The sequence below is a fragment of the Garra rufa genome, chromosome 8 (genome assembly GCF_049309525.1).
Source record: "Garra rufa chromosome 8, GarRuf1.0, whole genome shotgun sequence".
In the NCBI taxonomy this organism is placed as follows: Eukaryota; Metazoa; Chordata; class Actinopteri; order Cypriniformes; family Cyprinidae; genus Garra; species Garra rufa.
Genome location: NC_133368.1, coordinates 45,619,521 through 45,638,289, shown reverse-complemented (window position 1 = coordinate 45,638,289; position 18,769 = coordinate 45,619,521). Strand labels below are relative to the sequence as shown.

Below are 18,769 nucleotides of genomic sequence, written 5' to 3'. Positions count from 1 at the left end.
CAATTTTAGTCGACGAAAAGTCAAAAAGGTTTTAGTCTAGTTTTAGTCAAAAAAAGGGAAAAAAGTAGTCTTTTAACAAATTAATGTAGGTCAGTAAGTATTTTGCTGTTGGGTAGTGTCACTTATAAGTTCTGAAAATAGCAGATCTATAGTTCAACACAATGTGAGCTTCCGGATCGACTATTTTCACCAATAATTACAATAATGAAGGAATGTTTTAGAACATAAAAGACAAAAAAGGATGGAATGCTAAAACGGCTTGCCATACTAGTATAGCAAAGAGTATTTAATGCTAAAACGGCTTGCCATAGCGTCAGATACTTTTTAAGTTTTAATTGGCATGCACAATAATCGGAAATGTCATGCATTTTAAACGTCTGACGGACCACCCACTAACATTTTCGTCTATTCTCGTCTCGTCAACGAAAACTCACACACGTCTCGTCATGTTTTAGTCATCAACGAGCCATTTTTATCTCGTCATCGTCTCGTTATCGTCATGAAAAAAAGTGACGTCAACGAAATGATTTCATCATCGTCATCGTTGACGAAAACAACACTGAATATAACTACAGAAGAGTCAAGTTTTAAATAGGACAAATATGGAAACTCGTTGGTCATTTTTGAACGCGATGCTATTGGTCTCATAGGATTCAATGATCTATGCTAAGCTATGCTAAAAGTGATATCGCCAGAACAGGAGAACGGCTGAATGGATTTCAAAACGGTAAAAATCAACTTATTAACTCGGGGGGAGTTGGAGAATGAGCCTATTTCCAAAAAAAGTGGAGTGTTCCTTTAAGTTTCCTTAAGTCTGTTTATTGAATGAATAAAGCTCTTAATTTTCCTCTCATGTTAATTCATGTGCTCTTCTCTAGTCCTGACCTGTTGCTCTCGTCCTCCAGGTGTGGCAGTGCGGCGGGCAGCTAGAAATCATCCCCTGTTCAGTCGTAGGCCACGTGTTTCGCACAAAGAGTCCACACACCTTCCCCAAAGGCACGCAGGTGATCGCTCGCAACCAGGTGCGTCTTGCTGAGGTCTGGATGGACGACTATAAAGAGATCTTCTACCGGAGAAACCAGCAGGCTTCTCAGATCGCTAAAGAGGTACAGCTCCCAGCTCCTCATTTTTGGAACAACAGCAAAAAGTGCAGTTATATTTAGATACTATAATGGCTTTTAGTTGAAGCTATTATATGGCACAAAGGGTAATGCGTCACTCTCAGCATATTAAGAGGTGTTTCAGTCCTGTTCCCTCTCTTCTGTCCTTCTCTACTGTCCTTTAAAATAAAGGCCAATAAAGAAAATCTGTTTTAATAATTACAAAAAAAAGAAAAAGCTGGATTTTTTTTTTAAAATACGTTTCATTAAAGTTTTGCATGTAAAGTTGTATTATTAGTACTATTTTTTTAATTTATATTTATTTATTAAATGTACATCGCAAATGACTGAGCAAAATAATAATAATAATAATAAAAGTATATACTTGGTTTTAAAATAAATAAGATGACTTTTTATTTATTTCTAAAATACTTTATTACATTTAAATGTCATTTATTATTTATTTGTTTTTATTTATTACTATTTTTAAAGTCTAAAAAGCCTAAATTGAGCCTAATTTAAGATCATTTACATATTATTATATTTGTTTATTTTATTAATGCTATTAATTTTAATTGAATATATAATTAAAACTGCCACCCTACAGTTGTTTTACTAATAGTTTTTTTTCTGCAATTGTTTTTAAATAAATAAAATAAAAGCTGTATATTAGGATTATTTAATTAATTAATTAATGTTGTTTTATATTTATTTTATTTACAAATTAAAACCACCACCCTACATCTGTTATATAAATTGGATTTGCCTGTATTTGTTCAAAATATATTTTTTTAACTATTTAAATAACTATATTTTAAATAACTAACTAAATAGATAGATACATATACTGAGATCATTTAATTTATTTAATTTATTTTTTTATTTCACGTTTTATTTTATTTTTCATTTTATTTACATAAATAATTAAAACCCTAAATTGCCACCCTACAGTTGTTTTCTAATTTTTTTATAATATTTTTTGCAATTGTTTTTAAATAAATAAATACATGAAATGAAATAAAAATAAATAAATAAATATCTAAATAAAGCTGTATGCTAATTAATTAATTTTTTTTTTTATCATACTTGTCTATTTTATTTACATAAATATTTAAAAACCGCCACCTTACAGGTGTTATACAACTTGGACTTGCCTGCATTTGTTTTAAAATTAATTAAAGTATTTTAACTAACTAACTAACTAAATAAATAAATAAAATAAATATACTGAGATCGTTTAATTTATTTGAGTTTTTTTGTTTGTTTGTTTTTTTTACTTTTCATTTTATTTGCATAAATAATTAAAACTGCCACCCTACAATTGTTGTTTTCCTGCTGCTGTTTAAATAAATAAATAAAATTAACTAATAATTTAACAAAATAAAGCTGTATACTAAGACAATTTAATTAATTAATTTTGTTTTATTTTATTAATTTATAAATATCTAAAAAAAAGCTGTATACTAATTAAATTGATTAATTAATTAATCAACTAATATAATAACTAGTATACAGCTTTATTTAGATATTTATTTATTTTATTTCATTTTATTAATTAATTCATTTAAAAACAATTGCTAAAAAGATTGTACAGTTGTAGGGTGGCAGTTTTAATTATTTATGTAAATAAAATAAAAAATTAAAGAAAACATAAAATGAAAAATAAATCAAATTGTTTTTGCATTTGTTTTGAAATAAATGAAAAGTATTGTAACTAAAAAAATTATAATAAGTAGATAAATAATAAGTAAATAAATAAGTATACTGAGATCATTTAATTTATTTATTTTGTTTTATTATATTTTATTACGTAAATAATTAAAACTGCCATCCCACAGTTGTGTTATACAAATTTTCCTGCACTTGTTTAATGGCATTATGGAGTTAAGAGATTTAAGCCCTTTTGCCAGGCTTTCATCGCTCCGGTCTTCTGCGACCTAAACCACAGAAATCCTTTAACATTCTCAATGTGTAGCCAAGACCTGCTGCTGCTTCATAAGCGCAGACAGACAGCTTTAAAGCGGAGCCTCAGACAGCCTGTGGGCAGCTTTAACATGAGATTCAAAGGCAGTTTCTATAACGAAGCTACCCTCTCTCTCCACAGCGCTCTTTTGGAGACGTCTCCAAGCGTGTAGATCTCCGGGAAAAACTCCAGTGTAAGAGCTTTTCTTGGTATTTGAAGAACGTCTATCCGGAGGTCTTCATGCCCGATCTGAACCCGCTGCAGTTTGGCGCGGTGAGTGTGTGTACAGTGGCTGGGACGTCCCTGTGTTTCTCTGGTGTTTTGTCTGACCGCTGCGGTTTCTCACCATGCGGCGGATCTCGGAGAAAGCCTTGTTTTAACAGCTTTCATGTTACGACACCACAATCCATTCCATTTCCTCCTCTGTCTCTCTCCAGATTAAGAACGAGGGGAAGGAGGCCTGCTTGGATGCGGGAGAGAATAACGAGGGAGGGAAACCTCTCATTATGTACCCCTGCCACGGGATGGGAGGAAACCAGGTAATTGGAGCAGGAACAGCTTGTACTGTGAATGAATCAATGGAATTGACCACTCTCATTTTTAAAATGTTTTAGTGCACATTAATAATAACAGTTTAAATCAAGGTGCTTTTTATTTTATTTTATTTTTTAAATGCAGAAAAAAATTGAAATAAATCTAAAAAAAATAGTCTGTACAATTTGAGCACTATATTATATTATTTGATAATAACTTAAATTAGATGAAGGCGCTTTTGAGGTACTTATTTATTATTTTAATATAATTATTGTATAAAATATAATTATATTATTATATACTATTATATAATATTTTCCTTAAGGGAACAGTAAAAATTGTCCATACAATTTTTTTCCCTCTATTAATTAATAAGAATATTTGGTAACACTTTACAAAGGTAACTACACAAACAAGGTTCTTTAGTTAACATTAGATAACCATATTAGTTAACATGAACTAATAATGAACAGCACTTATACAGCATTTATTAATCTTTGTTAATGTTAATTTCAACATTTACTAATGCATTATTAAAATCTTGTTAACATTAGTTAATGCAGTGTGAACTAACATGAACAAACAATGAACAACTGTATTTCTGTTAACTAACATTAATAAAGATTAGTAAATACAGTAACAAATGTATTGCTCATGGTTAGTTCATGTTAGTTAATACATTAACTAATGTTTAACTAATGAACCTTATTGTAAAGTGTTACCGAATATTTTAAATCAGATGAAGGTGCATTTTATTTTATTTCATTTCATTTTATTGTTTTATTGTTTATTTTATTTTTCCTTAAAGGAACAATAAAAAGTCCATAGAATTGCTTTTGATGCATGATTGAATAATTGATTGATTGAATTTTCTTACAGTAACAGTAAAAAAAACATGTTATAAGTTTAATAGCAATTTATTCATTTTATTTCTCCAAAGGAAAAGTAAAAAAAAAAATGTGTCCATTGAATTTATTCACTAAATTAATGATAATAATTGAAATCAGATGAAGGTGTTTTATTTTATTTTTATTTTATTTTCCTTAAAGGAAAAATAAAAAGTCCATAAAATTGCTTTTGATGTATGATTGAAAGATTGATTGATTTGATTTTAAAAATATATAAATATAGTCCATACAATTCAAGCACTGTATTACATAATATTAATATTTCTTATTATATTATATAATTATTATATATAATGTAATTATATTATTGTATAATATTATATAATATTTTCCTTAAGGGAACAGTAAAAAATTGTCCATACAATTTATTTACTCTATTAATTAGTAATAATTAAATAATATTTTGAATCAGATGTGTGTTTGAGTTTTATTTTATTTTATTTTACTTTACTTAAAGGGACAATAAAAAGTCCATACATCTGCTTTTGATGTATGATTGAATGATTGATTGATTGATTTTCCTTAAAGTAACAGTAAAAAATGTATAAATATAGTCTATACAATTCAAGCACTATATTATATATTTATATATTTTATAATATTATATAATAGTATACTATATATATATATATATATATATATATATATATATATATATATAGTTTTATATATTTTATTTTTTGTTTTATTTTATTTTCCTTAAATTGCTTTTGATGTATAAAAATAGTCTATACAATTTATATTATATTATATTATATTATATTATATTATATTATATTATATTATATTATATTATATTATATTATATTATATTATCCTTAAGCGAACAATAAACTATTGTCCATTTTTTACAGTTTATTCAGAAATAATAATCAGATTATCAGATGAAGGTGTGTTTAAGTTTTATTTTATTTATACACATAAAATAGTCCATACAAATAAAGCACTACATTACATAATATGTTCAATAACAATTTGTTTATTTTTATGTTCCTTAAGGGAACAGTAAAAAAAAATTCCATTTTACAATTTATTAACAATAATTTGTTCACTCTTTTTTTGAGGGGTTTTCATTTGCGTCTTAAAGTAACAGTAAAAAAGTATCTTTTGTTACCATTTATTTGCTCTGTTAATTAACAATAGTAATAATAATAATTTAAATCAGGTTTTATTTATATATTTGTTTTATTTTATTTATATTATCATTATATTTATTATTATTTTCTCAAAGGAACAATAAATTCATCACATTGCTTTTGATGTATGTATGATTGATTTATTGATTGATTGATTGATTGATTGATTGATTGATTGATTGATTGATTGATTGACAATTCAAGCATTATATTATATAATTTATTTAATATCAGTTTATTGATTTTATTTTCCTAAAAGATACAGCTAATGAAATGTCCATACAATTTATTCATTCTATAAAATAATAATAATAATTTAAATCGGATCAAGGTCTTCTGCAATTGTTTTTAAATAAATAAATAAAATAAAAATAAATAAATATATAAATAAAGCTAGTTTTCTAATTTAATTAATTCAATTTGTTTTATTATACTTGTTTATTTTATTTACATAAATTATTCAGATGAAGGTTATATAATTTTATTTTATTTTATAAAGGATAATAAAAAGTGAATAAAAAGAATATAATGAGTTTTATTTATTTACAGTTACACAATAGGAACAATAAAAAAGTAATAAAAAATAGTCAATTCAAGCACTATATTATATAATACATTTATAATAATTTTATTTAATATTATATCATATTTTAAATGAGGTAACATTTATTTTATTTTATTAGCAATTATTTGCAAATCGTTTTTTGAAGCTTGCTGTTTTTTTCAGGAATGATATTTGAGATAGATTTTATTTCTAGGTACATCCCAAATATCATTTTAATTAGTTCCCTTGATATATTCTCCAGAACCTCTCAGGAGTTTCCAGGCGAACAACTTTATCTGTTTAATGAAATGTTTTCTCAGTGTTGAAGGTCATTTCTCTTCTCTGATTGTTCAGTATTTCGAGTACTCGACCCATCACGAGATCAGGCACAACATTCAGAAGGAGCTCTGTTTGCACGGGAGCAGTGGAGTCGTCAAATTAGAGGAGTGCCAGTATAAAGGTCACGACACCGTCACAGGACCTCAGCAGAGATGGGAGCTCAGAGAGGTAGAACAACATTTTAAAGGCCACGCCAGAGCTTTCGCTTTCTCTCGCACGCTTTCTCTCTTCTTCACAAGCCTCTGATCTTTAAACTCAACTCCAAAACAGCCCGAGGCCAAGCTGTGTTCCTTCACTCACTCTCCTCTGAAGCCAGCATTGTCTTTAGAGACTTGTCATCTCCTGTTGAGCTTGTTAATGCTCATTTTGATCAAAACTCAACCACTGATTTGCAATATGTTTGGCTTTGTTGTGAAAACTAGTGAGCTGCCTTGCTGTTTGCTGTTTAAATAGATAGCTGCTTTCTAAGGGAGCATCCAAATCATAATGGTGCACCAGTCATGCAAAACTCTAGCAAGCATAACCAAATATTGAGTAAAATACAAATAAATTATATCTTTATCATTTAGTAAGATTTTTTGGTAAAAAAAAACTTTTTTAAAGAAGTGTCTTATGCTCATCAAGGCTGCATTTTACAAAATTAAAAATACAGTAAAAACAGTTCATTTAAAATAACTATTTTCAATTTGAATATGTTTTAAAATGCTATTTGTTCCTGTGATGCAAAGCTGAAATTTCAGCATCATTACTCTTCAGTTTCACATGATCCTTTAAATAAAAAAAAATAAAAAAATATACATATATTAAACTCTACATTTATTTATATATATATATATATAACAATATAACATCCTTATTGAGCTAGCTAAAAAATAGCTACAAACAGCTATAAAATATTATTAATTATATTATGAAATATTATTATAATTAAAAATAACAGTTTTCTATTTGAATATATTTTAAAATGTAATTTATTCCTGTGATGCAAAGCTGAAATTTCAGCATCATTACTCTTCAGTGTCACATGATCCTTCAAATAAATAAATAAATAAAAATAAATATATTAAACTATACATTTTATATATATAAATATAAAATCCTTATTGAGCTAGCTTAAAAAACAGCTGCAAACAGCTATAAAATATTATTTATTTTATGAAATATTATTATAATTAAAAAGAACTGTTTTCTATTTGAATATATTTTAAAATGTAATTTATTCCTGTGATGCGAATCTAAATTTTCAGTATCATTACTCCAGTCTTGTCACATGATCTTTCAAAAATAAATAAATAAATGAATAAATGAATATATTAAACTATATATATATAATATAATTACATTATATAATATTAAACATGTTTGTATACTCATATAAATATAAATGTAGTTATTTTTTACATTTTCCACAGTAATTTTTTAAATTGTTAAAAGTTGTTATTTAAAAAAAGTAATTTAAGGAAATTGAGTTCATTTTCTACTCTAAAATACTGAATAATTTATTTAAAATCCTTGTTGAGCTAAAAAAAATAGCTAGATCCTACAAACAGTATAAAAAAATATAAATACAGTATAAAAATATTTAAAATATATAGTAATAAATGTATAGTAAATATTAAAAATATAGTTAAAATGAGAAAATGCTAAATGTTGAAATATGACAATGAATTTATATTTTGATTTTAAATTAATTTTAACGAAGTTTTCGTATTTTTGTCATTTTTAGTATTTTTTGTTTAGATTAGATTTAGTTTTATTTTTTAAAATATATATTTTTTATTTCATTTCAGTTAACTTTTCTTTTATTTTAAGAAAAAAAAAATGTTTCTAATGTGAAATTAAAGATTATTTCATTTTATTATGTATGTTTTAAAATGATGACCAAAAATTTTGAGAATTCATCAAATCCGTTGCTAATAATTAAAATGAGTGCAAAAATACTGAGCTGACATAATACACACATTTTATGTATAATACACAAAATGTAACAACAATACAGCCAATGTCAAAAATACAGAGTTGAAAAAAGGGTTAACAATAATTGTCAGACAGAAAAAGATGTATAAAAATATAAAAAACTAAACCTTTTGAGCAGACTAAACCGAAGCATATATTCAAGAACAAAGAGAACGAGAGTAAAGAGCTTGGTTTGAGTGCATGGCTGTCTGTCTAATGCTAATTTAAGCTTGCTAATGTTTGGTTTAGTGATTTTGGACTGTAACACTGATAGATCCTGCTCTGTGATTTTATTCCCTTTGCAGGATCAGCTGTTCTATAACAAGGCCTCAAAACAGTGCCTGACCGCTCGACATGAAAACCCCTCTCTAGTGCCCTGCAATCCAGCTGACAAGTACCAGCTCTGGGTCTTCACATGAACGGCGGGACCAATCACACACACACACACACACACACACACACACACAGGGTCCAAAACTTAACTCCTTGCCACAGCTGCCAATGAACTGAGAACAAATTGTACTGGCCATGAAATGTATTTTATAGTATTTTTATAAAAATACATTTTTATTTATATGACCATGAATTACAGAGCACAAGTATTTTTCCCATTCATTTTTCCTATGGAGGTTTTAAAAAGTTTTTATTAAGGAGGCAGGAAGCAAACCAAGCAGCTACGAGGTAAATCACAACATTACAAACTTAGATTTAAACTAAGAAGAGACAAAAACCCTGGACCACAAAACCAGTCTTCAGTAGCGTGGTATATTTGTAGCAATAGGCCAAAATACATTGTATGGGTCAAAATTATAGATTTTTATTTTATGCCAAAAATCATTAGGATATTAAGATCATGTTCCATGAAGATATTTAGTACATTTCTTACAGTAAATATATCAAAACTTAATTTTTGATTAGCAATTTGCATTGCTAAGAACTTCATTTGAACAACTTTAAAGTTGATTTTCTAAATATTTAGATTTTTTTTTTTGCACCATCAGATTCCAGATTTTCAAATAGTTGTATCTCGGCCAGTTGTGTCTATCATACCAAACCATACATCAGTGGAAAGCTTATTTATTCAGGTTTTAGATGATGCATAAATCTCAAATCTCAAAAAATGACCCTTAGAACTGGTTTTGTGGTCCAGGGTCACATTTCTGATTGGTGGCGATTTCTCTGCAGAATCATGGGTAGTGTAGTTTTTCCACCAGGAATTTTACTGTTAAACACAATTATTTAAAAGTTAAGTTTAAATAATTCAAGATTTTATGCTTATTTGCTTTTCTTGAAGCCATAAGCATAATATATTAAAAAATAAATCCCTTATGGAGAAAATGAATGGGATTTTTACTCTCAGAACCGACTGTTACTGTTGCACTCTATATATTGTTAGTTAATATATAGTTATATAATTACTCTTTTTAATTTAATTCATACTGTTTTTATCAGATGTATTTGGTATTGGATGCTTTGCAAGTAAATTTGGGAATGCCTTAAAAATATTAAAACAAAGATGCCCAAACTTTTTAATACGAAGTGCCAAAAATCTTGATTTGAGAGCTGTGGGCCAAACGTATTTTTGCAGCATATCCAACTATATTAAAATGTACTACATTTTTTTAAAATTTATTACACAGTATTTAAAAATTTGATTGTTTTATATATATATATTTTTTTTAATTAAAATGCAAACACAAAGCAGTGAAAGCCTGTTTCTGCTACTGAATAAAAAAAAAAGGTTATTGCAACTTTATTTCACAATTCTGACTTTGTTTCTCATAAATGCGTGATATAAACTTAAGCAAGTTTTATCGAGTTTTAAAGTCAGAATTGTGTGATATATACTCACAATTGCAAGTTATTAAAGTCAGAACTGCGAGATAAACTTTTATGGCTTTTTTCCTCGCATGTATGTGTATATGCGCAATTCTGACTTTTTTTCTTAGAATTATGAGATATTAACTTGCAAATGTGGGTTTTTTAAGTTTTAAAGTCAACTTTTGAGCAGGGAAAAAAGACTTGATATGTTCTCAGAATTGCGATTGTCTTTTTTTACTCGGTATTATGAGTATATGTCTCACAATTCTGACTTTATAACTTGCAATTGTGAGTTTATATCAGACAATTCTGACTTACACTCTTAAAAATAAAGGTGCTTTAAAAGGTTCTTCACAGCGAAGCCATAAAAGAACAATTTTTGGTTCCAAAGGTTCTTTTAAGAACCATCTCTTTCTTCCCTTTTTCTAATCTGAAGAACCTACTTTCGCCACAAAGAACCTTTTGGGAAACAGAAAGGTTCTTTAGATGTTAAAGGTTCTTTATGAAACCATTTAGACAAAAAAAAAAGGTTCTTCTGTGGCACCTTTATTTTTAGTGTAGTTTCTCAGTATTGTGAATTTATATCTCACAGTTCTGGCGATTGCGAGTTTATATGTAACAAACTGTAAGAAAAATAGAATTCTGAGATAAAGTCACAATTACCTTAATGTTTTATTTAATGGTGAAATGGGCTTCCATACAAAGCAGAACAAAATGTTAAAAGAAAAATATAAATAATATCTCTCTAAATATAAATCTTACCAATCTTATTTTTTTTCACTGAGTTGCAGTGGGATTGCCTCCTTTATCAGCTGATTTATGATCAGTGAAGGGAAGGTCAGTTTTACAATCACACTAGATTTAAACTTAGCATTATTGAGGTTCTTTATAAAGACAAACCCTGTGATATTTATTTGCCAAAGCTAATTTTTATTGTGTCTGATGCATGGCAAGTGTTAATTTTGGACCCTGAGCGCACACACACACACACACACACACACACACACACACACACACACACACACACACACACACACACACACATAAATTACTGGAGAATCTTCTATATGACACAGGCAGACCTTTAATTTATTTTTGTATGTGGAAAATATTGCTGCTGGAAAGTTGGAGTATCTATAGGACCAAAAACGAAGCACGTACAGACATTCCTGTCTATAGGGCCAAGGCACTCAGAAACCTGCAGTGAAGTGAAGTTTTATTTTCTCTTTTTCTCATCATGTCTGAAAGACTACAAGATGTGTGTCCTTGAACAGTGGCTTTTTTAAAATTTTGATACTGGATGAGCTCAACTACAGTAACCGCAGATTATGGACGTCTTCAAATATTGTTCAAAAAATGTAATGTAACATGCAGATTTTACAGCACCAAAGACTTTTTGAAAGTATTTGCTCCATATTGACTTTTCACAAAGTGATTTTGTTCTTTTTTTCTTCTGGGTCATTCTGGGTCATTCCTGTTCTGCAGCACCTTTTCGTTTTAAAAAGGATTATTCTGTTGTAATTTAAGAAGTATTTCTATGAAATTGTTCAGCAGCCTTTTAGAAATGTGTTCTGGTTTACTTCATTAATAATGACTTTATTCAAACAACTGCAAGTTTTGAAAATAAAAAACTGAAGTTTTTCAGTGAGGATTGACCATTTAAATAAGGACATAAACTAGTTGATTTAACCAGCATTTGGTAGTATTAAAGAAAATAATCATTTATCACCAAGTGGAAGAATGTTTAGAAGAAATCACCTTTTGTTTGAACACATTATAGCAAGAACACTGGAGGAATGTTATCAGTTTTTTGCTTAGAAGTGGAGCAAAACATGACAAAATGACAACATTCTCTAAAACTAAAGTACAATGTTAAAGGGATAGTTCACCCAAAATTGAAATTTTGATGTTTATCTGCTTACCCCCAGGGCATCCAAGATGTAGGTGACTTTGTTTCTTCAGTAGAACACAATTTTTTAACTCGAACCGTTGCAGTCTGTCAGTCATAAAATGGCAGTCAATGGGCACCAAATCTTTGACAGTAAATAAAAAAACATACACAGACCAATCTAAATTAAACCCTGCGGCTCGTGACGATACATTGAGGTGTTACAGTAGCTCTGCTATTAAAGGGGTCATTGGATGCAAAACTCACTTTTACATGTTGTTTGAACATTAATGTGTGTTGGCAGTTTGTGTACACAACCACCCTACAATGATACAAATCCACCCAGTGGTATTTTTTTAATCTTTAAAAGTAAAATGCCCTTTTTAAACCAGCTTATTCTCAGCTTCTCGTTGGTGTGTCATTTACTCCCGACATCTGATCCGCTGAAGACACAGAGGATAGCGTTACTTTAGTTTGTAAATTAAAGCGCTGATCCCGATCTACATATGCATCTAGTTTGTGCGAATCGTTCCTGATGCAGCTTCACCCGCAGCAGAAGTGAGTGTAAGGGTTTTTAATGCATCTTTGCAAACGGCCTTTCTTAATAATGTGCTTGTTGGCAAGTTTCGCAGCTAAATGCGGCTAAAGTAAACATTACGGCTCATAATCCCACAGCAGAGAGGGGCAGGGTGAGCAGAGCTAATTTGCATTTAAAGGGACCATGTGATAAAATTAGTTGATTTTTTTGCAGAGCTGATTTTGACAAGGTAAAAGGGTGTTTTATTACACTATTATTGCGGATTTTTAACCAAAGTATATTATAGACTTTTCATTAAGACCCTAATGAATCATATGAACTTGTGGAAAATGGGCATCCGATGACCCCTTTAAATTAATTTAAAAATGTTTATTCCTGTACAGCTATGATAAGCTGTTCCTCCAACTTGGCTGTGCTTTCAATGTTATTAAGGGAAAGGATGAAGCTAATTGGTTGGTTCTTGTCACATTACCTGCTATGCTAGGGGTGGGCGATACTGCAAATTTTGTTATCGATCCGATACCAAGTAAATACAAGGCCAGTATCGCCGATACTGATACCAATATCGATACTTTTCTCTTTTAAAAACATAAATTTAAATGACTAATTACACTTTGTGTATTAACAATAAATAATTTTGATATGACTAAAATATTAATTATATTGTATTTATTTGACCCTCTAGCACCCTCTATTCTACTTCTAATCTTTATAAAAAAAAAGTCTTTTAGACTTCTACTCTATTCATTTATTTACTGCTTGTTTTCTTAACAAAAAAGCTTGCTTGCACTAGCTTGCTTTTTGTATCCATCTATCTGTCTGTCTGTCTGTACGTATGTACTGCGTTAGGCTAAATGACACTTGTCATAACACTTGGATGTTATTGCTCTTTTGTTGATTCTGATTGCTTCCAGAAGAAAGGACTTTAGAAAATGAAAGCAATGCATATAGTTTTATGTTAAGCATTTACCTCCCATGGAAACTTAACATGGCTTAATGCATTAAGAAAGTAATATTAAAAGGCCAAACTCAGTATAATGATGATGCAAATTATGTGCAGGCATATGAACACAAAGTGCATGCATGTTAAGTGTTTTCCTCTGATAGAAAACCATTTATAAAGAAAACGTATAACGTAGCTTAATGGTTAAAGACAGTGATACTGTATAAAAAGGCCAAATTTGAGAAATTGAATGGGTCTGGCTTCCAGCAAACTTTATCGTTTTGCTGACTGATATTGGAAACAAGTGTTTCTTACCATATTATTTTAATGTATTGTCTTATTTATAAACACACAGGGTGAATAGCACAAACAGTTTTATCTGTTTATTGCAGTGTATGCAGCTTAATGTTAATCAAACAACAAAAGACCAAGACAAATTCCCTCATTGCTCTTGATGAAGGGGCTTTTGTAGTTTTTATAAGAAGCAAAGCATGTTTATCATACCGTGAAGTTTATGCGGTTTTATTTTACATTCAGTTACTTGCATACAATTTCCAAAAAGAAAAAACTGTTTCATGTGTATCTTTTTTTTCTATTGTATTGCTATCTTTACATAATCCAATAATGTGGATAAGTTGGTGGTGTTGCAAATTTGTACTGTTCCCCCTGCTGAAAAAAACAGCATATGCTGGTTAGGTAGGTTTTGGTGCTGGGATGCTGGTTATGGATGGTTAATGCTGGTCCTTTGCTGGTCTACATTTGAAATAACGAACATGAGCTCGCAAAAGACGCCACATGTGAACGGCCCCTTAGTACAACCAAAGTCCCTTTATTAAATTTTTTTGGCTTTTAGTATGAATATATTAGCCTTAAAATTATCTATAAGCTAGTGTGCTTCAAAACAATGACAAAATTTGCTTTTACAAGATATGGGCATTCAAAACTTACTGTCTAGTCACTTCCGCCAATATGAATCAACGATTTTTGATGATATCACTGTGCACTTCAGTTTCTCATCAAACGTTCTGACCAATCAAATGCTTTCTAGAGTCCGTAGCGTCCCGCCCCCTACACAGAGACGTAATACACGGAGCAGATCATATGTGCGATCGGCATGTATTAAACTACACAGCCTCAGCATGATTATGATCGCTATTTTGTTTTAGCAAGAGTTTCATATTGAATCTATGGGGTAATTTATTAGACTGCTGTCATAAGCTTACAAATGCGGCTTTACCAAGCTCAACGGCTCTGGCCCGAGCAGATATTAATGGAACGCTATTGGCTCTTCAAAATAAGTGGGCGGGGCTTAGCGATATGTTTTTGTTTCAGTTAAAAGTACGTCACCACATAGAATAACGCTGCGTGTTTCAAGGCACTTCAGTGGACCTTTAGCCTCGTTCAGACTGTCAGCCCAAATCCGATTTCTATGCAAATCCGATTGAAATCCGATCATATTTAGGTAGTCTGAACAGCAACGAACTGCATGAAATCCGATTTGGTCAAATCCGTTTCGAGCTACATTCGTATGTGGTTTGGAATCCTATTCAAATCGGATTTCTGCTTTTTCACGTTTTCATGCCACGTAAAACGTAAACACGTCAGACATAACATAACAAAGTCTTTGCAGAAACAAGCCTGAGTTGTTGCGAACTGCAAATCAAGCGGGAAAAAGGCTATACAGCTAGTATACGCACCTCTTTGAGTTTTGAAACCAGCAGAGACGGCAGCACAGAATAAAGTCACACATTCCAGCTTCCTGCGTTTCTGCCGCTGCTTTAGAAGACAAAATATAATCCAACACGACGGAAACGTTGTCATATAGCAAGACAGCATCTATATTGCTGTTATTGTTGTTTTTAGCGTTGGCATAATAACGCAACGGCATTGCCACAGAAACCAATGCACATTCCGTAAAACAAAAGAGCGTTTATGGACACACAAATCGGATTTGAACAGTTGCGATATGACTGTGTGGACAGTCAGTTATTCAAATCAGATTCCATGCAGATATGGACAAAATCGGATTTGGGCTGACAGTCTGAACGAGGCTTTTAAGGCCCCGATCACACCGAACACGTTTTTGCAGTTGGAGGCGCCTCTTTTGAATGGTTTTCTGTTGGCAGTGAGCGTTCTGCGCGCTGCTTATGCGCCCCGGGCGCCTCGCGTTTTCGTCGCCTGCTGTGCCTCGCGTTTTTGCAGGAGCGCTCTGAGCGCCTGAAGTTGAAAAAAAATCAACTCTGAGCGGAAAAACGCCCAACGTCATTTGCGTTCTTTTCCATTGTCCAATCGATTGAATGGAGAGGCGGGCCTTCTGTTGTGGTGATGAAAGTTTACCGTTGCTTAAAAAGTCCGGAGACTGCAAGAAATAGAGGAGAAACCTTTGGTGTCTATCGTGGGTAACCCAGAGCTGTATTATTTAGGGTTTCTGCTAATATGACAGTTTACTTAACAGCAAAAAACTAAGATTTTAGAGTGCTCGCGCTATAATCCTTTGATTTGACTGACAGGACAGCTGTTTTGGTCGTTGCTTAGCAACATAAAAAAACCGCAGCACACTGCTCTTTTATTAAAAGTCACCAAAAAAGGCAGTGCTGTGCACCTCGCGTTTTTAGAACCAAAAGACGCGTTCGGTGTGATCGGGGCCTAAGTCATGTCACTCGGCGGCCATCTTTGAAACGCCTCTCGGGCATGCAACTGCAGCTCCTATCTCATTGAATGGGGAAACATCAAATTCTCCAAAACTGTTCACCAAGCTTACAATTAAATTTCATATTTTAAATCACCAAAGAAATCCAACAAGAACTGCCTTATAAATGTGGTCCCTTGTGCTCCAATAGCGTTAAAAAACGCTTATTTTTCTGGCTCGAGAGGGCACGTCTCAGAGTGCTGATTGTTTCTATAGCAACCGGGACCTCTAACGGCAGCTGCAGTGATGCGCTGACTTTACTAATCAATGGGCAAATTCCAAATGGAAGTGCGCATCCCTACGCCCTACTCCCTCCGAAGGGCAGATCCCTTTGAAGTGAGTTCTTTTAAGGGAGTAGGGCATTTCTGTCTCTTTTAACCGTTTGGAATTCCCTTGGCGAAGGGAATGACTGACGAAATGTTACCTTGACAACGCTGCGCAAACGTGATCACTAACGGAAATCACTTCCGTGAAGTGACCATGGAATGTTCCCTTCGCTAACGGCCTTCTGGAAGGGCCCTTCGTGAAGGGATTAAGTTGCTCACTTTCGTTTGGAACGTCCCTACAAATGGCGTCCCCTTCTAGAAGTGCCCTTGAAGGGCGCAAAATAGCCGTTTGGAATTCGCCCAATGATTGGCTCTTTCACTAAAAGGCGGGGCTTCGCGGCCATAATGAGTGTTGCATTTTTTTTCCCATTCAAAATAGGAGTGACAAGTCTTGGGTATTCTATAGACGTTTTTCCTGAACACGGAAGTAAGTCCGACTCTTAACTGAAAGAATGCTTTGCATTTCCGGTCTGCATTGTTTCTAGTCAAATTAGGGTATATTCCGAGCTAATAAACTAATGTTAAACCTATTAAAAAAAATTTTTAAAAGCACATGGCTCCATAGCGCCATCACTTGGCAATGTCGCAATGACCGTCATTTGTCAGTGCCTCACTTTAATGAGCGTGTAGATGACACGAAGCAGCGGACGTTAGCTACATTAAAAACAGATGGACACTATTTGAATGGGTTCCTATGGAAACCGGAACAGAAAAGCATTCAATCTGACATTAGTAATGGCGGCGCTCATCGTTTACTCAGGAAAAAGGTCTATATCTATGGGTACAACACGTTTTGGCCATAACTGCCTTCCATATGCCATAGTAGATGCACGCGCGGAAGCGATCCAATAATGACTGATTGCAGAACAGCAGAACCATACGTCACAGCAGTCACACGGCAGCAGCGCCACGGCAGCAGGCTCAGACGGTAGTGGGCGGAGTCTCCTGCTGCAGCCCAATCAGGTCCCACAAAATATCCGTCCTAAATAGTATTCGAAAATAGAATTGGTATGTCCTAAAAAGTATTCCAAAGATTTCCGGACGGTCTACTACAATTTACCTTTAGAATTCGAAGTACGGATTAATGTGCACTCTAACGGCTATTATATTGCCCACAACACATTGCGTGTTGAACGAGGATTTGATTAGAACTACAAATACGCATAAAAAGTGTAAAAAAACTACAAACATGGCGTATATGCGCGACCAACGGATGGGTAGAAAAATGGGGTTTAAGTTATAAATAATCAGTGTGTAACCTTATAAAAAAATATTTATTTAATGTTATTCGCGTTATATTTCATGTGCAGCAACATAATGAACTTTTATAATGGCAGAAACAAATGATGAGAGTCTGCTGGCCAAAGAGCCCTTCATGTTTCACTTTGAATTTAAGGATGATATGGACATTTCCTTAATGAGTGTGTGAACAAATCATGCCTCTGGATTAATTGCATGTTTAAAGAGTTTTGATTTATTTTAGGTTTAAACTAATTTAGTTAGGCGAGTAATGTGTGGTTATTATTGTTGTTAAATGTGTGCCTTCTGTGCTATATGTTTTGTTTGATTTTGTAATATTTTTTGGAAAATCCAGTTTATGATGGGTATAGTGTATAGTACATGGTATTATGTACAATGAAAAATTGGTTAATACTGAAATGATTAGGTAAAAAATATGGTTTAACTAAATAAAAACATTCTATTGCTCAAGTTTTGTTTTGTTTTTTGTTTGAGCTTTGTACTCAGTTTATACTGTTTAAAAATATATAGAAAAATATAAGTTGATCATTATTTTCACCCACTTTCGATCTCAGATGGAGACTCCGCCCACTACCGTCTGAGCCTGCTGCCGTGGCGCTGCTGCCGTGTGACTGCTGTGACGTATGGTTCTGCTGTTCTGCAATCGGCCCTATCTCAAGCGATCTGTCGCGTGTATAAGTCACTCATTGTTTACACAGTGCATAGAGGCTACTCAAATGGTAATTACTTGTGCCTATCCTAATTCTGGCAAACCGATTAAAAACTAAAAGATTACGTTTCCTTGTGCAAACTCATTCGGGAGTGTTGACTTTTCACCGACTACA

At 32.0% G+C, this 18,769-nt stretch overlaps 1 protein-coding gene across 1 annotated transcript in view; it reads left to right on the top strand.

The window, feature by feature from the left end:
• galnt3 (UDP-N-acetyl-alpha-D-galactosamine:polypeptide N-acetylgalactosaminyltransferase 3 (GalNAc-T3)) overlaps window positions 1-10,541 on the top strand; it is a 35,807-nt gene extending 25,266 nt beyond the window's left edge. Inside the window, exons 7-11 of the mRNA XM_073845611.1 lie at window positions 906-1,106; window positions 3,205-3,336; window positions 3,501-3,602; window positions 6,540-6,692; window positions 8,786-10,541. Coding sequence (XP_073701712.1) covers window positions 906-1,106; window positions 3,205-3,336; window positions 3,501-3,602; window positions 6,540-6,692; window positions 8,786-8,899 — 702 coding nt within the window. The 3' untranslated portion in view covers window positions 8,900-10,541. The remainder of the gene's footprint in view (window positions 1-905; window positions 1,107-3,204; window positions 3,337-3,500; window positions 3,603-6,539; window positions 6,693-8,785) is intronic.
• Window positions 10,542-18,769: the final 8,228 nt, after the last annotated feature.